The 1,457-nt window shown below is 42.8% G+C and overlaps 2 protein-coding genes across 4 annotated transcripts in view; one reads left to right on the top strand and one right to left on the bottom strand.

Moving 5' to 3' along the window:
• vcpip1 (valosin containing protein (p97)/p47 complex interacting protein 1) overlaps positions 1-1,457 on the top strand; it is a 94,651-nt gene that overhangs the window by 6,285 nt on the left and 86,909 nt on the right. The gene's annotated exons all lie outside the window — the stretch shown is intronic.
• On the bottom strand, positions 10-1,374 carry LOC119415295 (zinc finger protein 239-like). Its single transcript, XM_037682474.1, has 3 exons — positions 867-1,374; positions 484-782; positions 10-194 (listed from the first exon to the last, which is right to left on the bottom strand). The coding sequence occupies exons 1-2, from the start codon at positions 1,300-1,302 to the stop codon at positions 484-486; spliced, it is 735 nt and encodes a 244-aa protein (XP_037538402.1). The 5' UTR covers positions 1,303-1,374; the 3' UTR covers positions 10-194.

The following is a 1,457-nucleotide window of genomic DNA, read 5'->3' as shown; positions in this document are numbered from 1 at the left end:
TCTTTTCTACTAAATTTAATCTGGTTCTGATTCCTCTAAAGGTTGGCTGGTTTGGGGGGTGGGGTCTGATCAGACTCTTTGTCAGGAGTATTTCAAACATCCATGGGTTGATCTAGTTCAAACTGACGTGTATCAACAAGACTTCCCCACAGCTACAGGTTCTGAATCAGGTCGGTGTTCCTGTGAACGTTTGTTTACCGTGGGCGGCCGTGGTGCAGTGGTAGTGGCAGCCGACCTCTGATCGGAAGGTTGGAGGTTCGAATCCCGACTTCCCACACCATGTGCCGTTGTGTCCCTGGGCAAGACACTTAACCCCGAGTTGCTCCCGGTGGGACTGGATGGCGCCTTGCATGGCAGCCTACCGCCACCGGTGTATGAATGTGCGTGTGAATGGGTGGATGGCTGGTACTGTAAAGCGCCTTGGGGCCCCTCATAGGGGGCTGGAAGGCGCTATAGAAGTAAGCTCCATTTACCATTTACCATTTACTTTGAAACATTTACCAGATGTTCTTCAAGAAAATGGTTCTCGACAGTGTGGGTTCTCATGTGGACAATCAAATTACTCTGATCAGTAAAACCTTTACCACATGTTCCACAAATATATGGCTTCTCACCTGTGTGAGTTCTCATGTGAATAGTTAAAGGGTGACTCTTAGTAAAACCTTTACCACATGTTCCACAGGTATACGGCTTCTCACCAGTGTGGATTCTCATGTGAATAGTTAAACTGTGACTCTGAGTAAAACCTTTACCACATGTTCCACAGGTATACGGCTTCTCACCTGTGTGGGTTCTCATGTGAAGAGTTAAAGGTTGACGCTTAGTAAAACATTTACCACATGTTTGACAAGAAAACGGCTTCTCACCTGTGTGGGTTCTCATGTGGACAACAAAATTACTATGATTGTTAAAACATTTACCACATGTTCCACAGGTATATAGCATCTCACCAGTGTGGGTTCTCATGTGAAGAGTTAAAGTGTGACGCTGAGTAAAACATTTACCACATGTTTGACAAGAAAAGGGCTTCTCACCTGTGTGGGTTCTCATGTGAAGAGTTAAAGTATTACGTACAGTAAAACATTTACCACATGTTGGACAAGAAAAGGGCTTCTCACCTGTGTGGGTTCTCATGTGAATAGTTAAAGTTTTACGTATAGTAAAACATTTACCACATGTTTGACAAGAAAAAGGCTTCTCACCTGTGTGGGATCTTATATGGACAATCAAATTATTATGATTATTAAAACCTTTGCCACATGTTCCACAGGTAAACAGCTTCTCACCTGTGTGGGTTCTCATGTGAACAGTTAAAGTTTGAGGCTGAATAAAACTTTTACCACATGTTCCACAAGAATATAGTTTTTCTCCTGCGTGAATTCGTAGATGACGTTTTAAAGTATATTTATTTTTAAAAGTTTTCCCACAAAGGTCACATTTAGGACACTCTGTAGCAG

The sequence above is a fragment of the Nematolebias whitei genome, chromosome 9, assembly GCF_014905685.2.
Source record: "Nematolebias whitei isolate Nwh7 chromosome 9, NemWhi1, whole genome shotgun sequence".
NCBI lineage: Eukaryota > Metazoa > Chordata > Actinopteri > Cyprinodontiformes > Rivulidae > Nematolebias > Nematolebias whitei.
Note: the sequence above shows the minus strand (reverse complement) of the source record. Positions and strands in the feature narration are given on the sequence as shown.

Excerpts from the sequence above, each read along its gene's own strand:
- LOC119415295 (XM_037682474.1), bottom strand. The coding sequence starts at position 1,302 with ATGAGAACCCACACAGGTGAGAAGCTGTTTACCTGTGGAACATGTGGC. Across the intron at positions 783-866 it reads CCACATGAGAACCCACACAG|GTGAGAAGCCGTATACCTGT; the intron begins GTGAGAAGCCGT and ends GAACCCACACAG.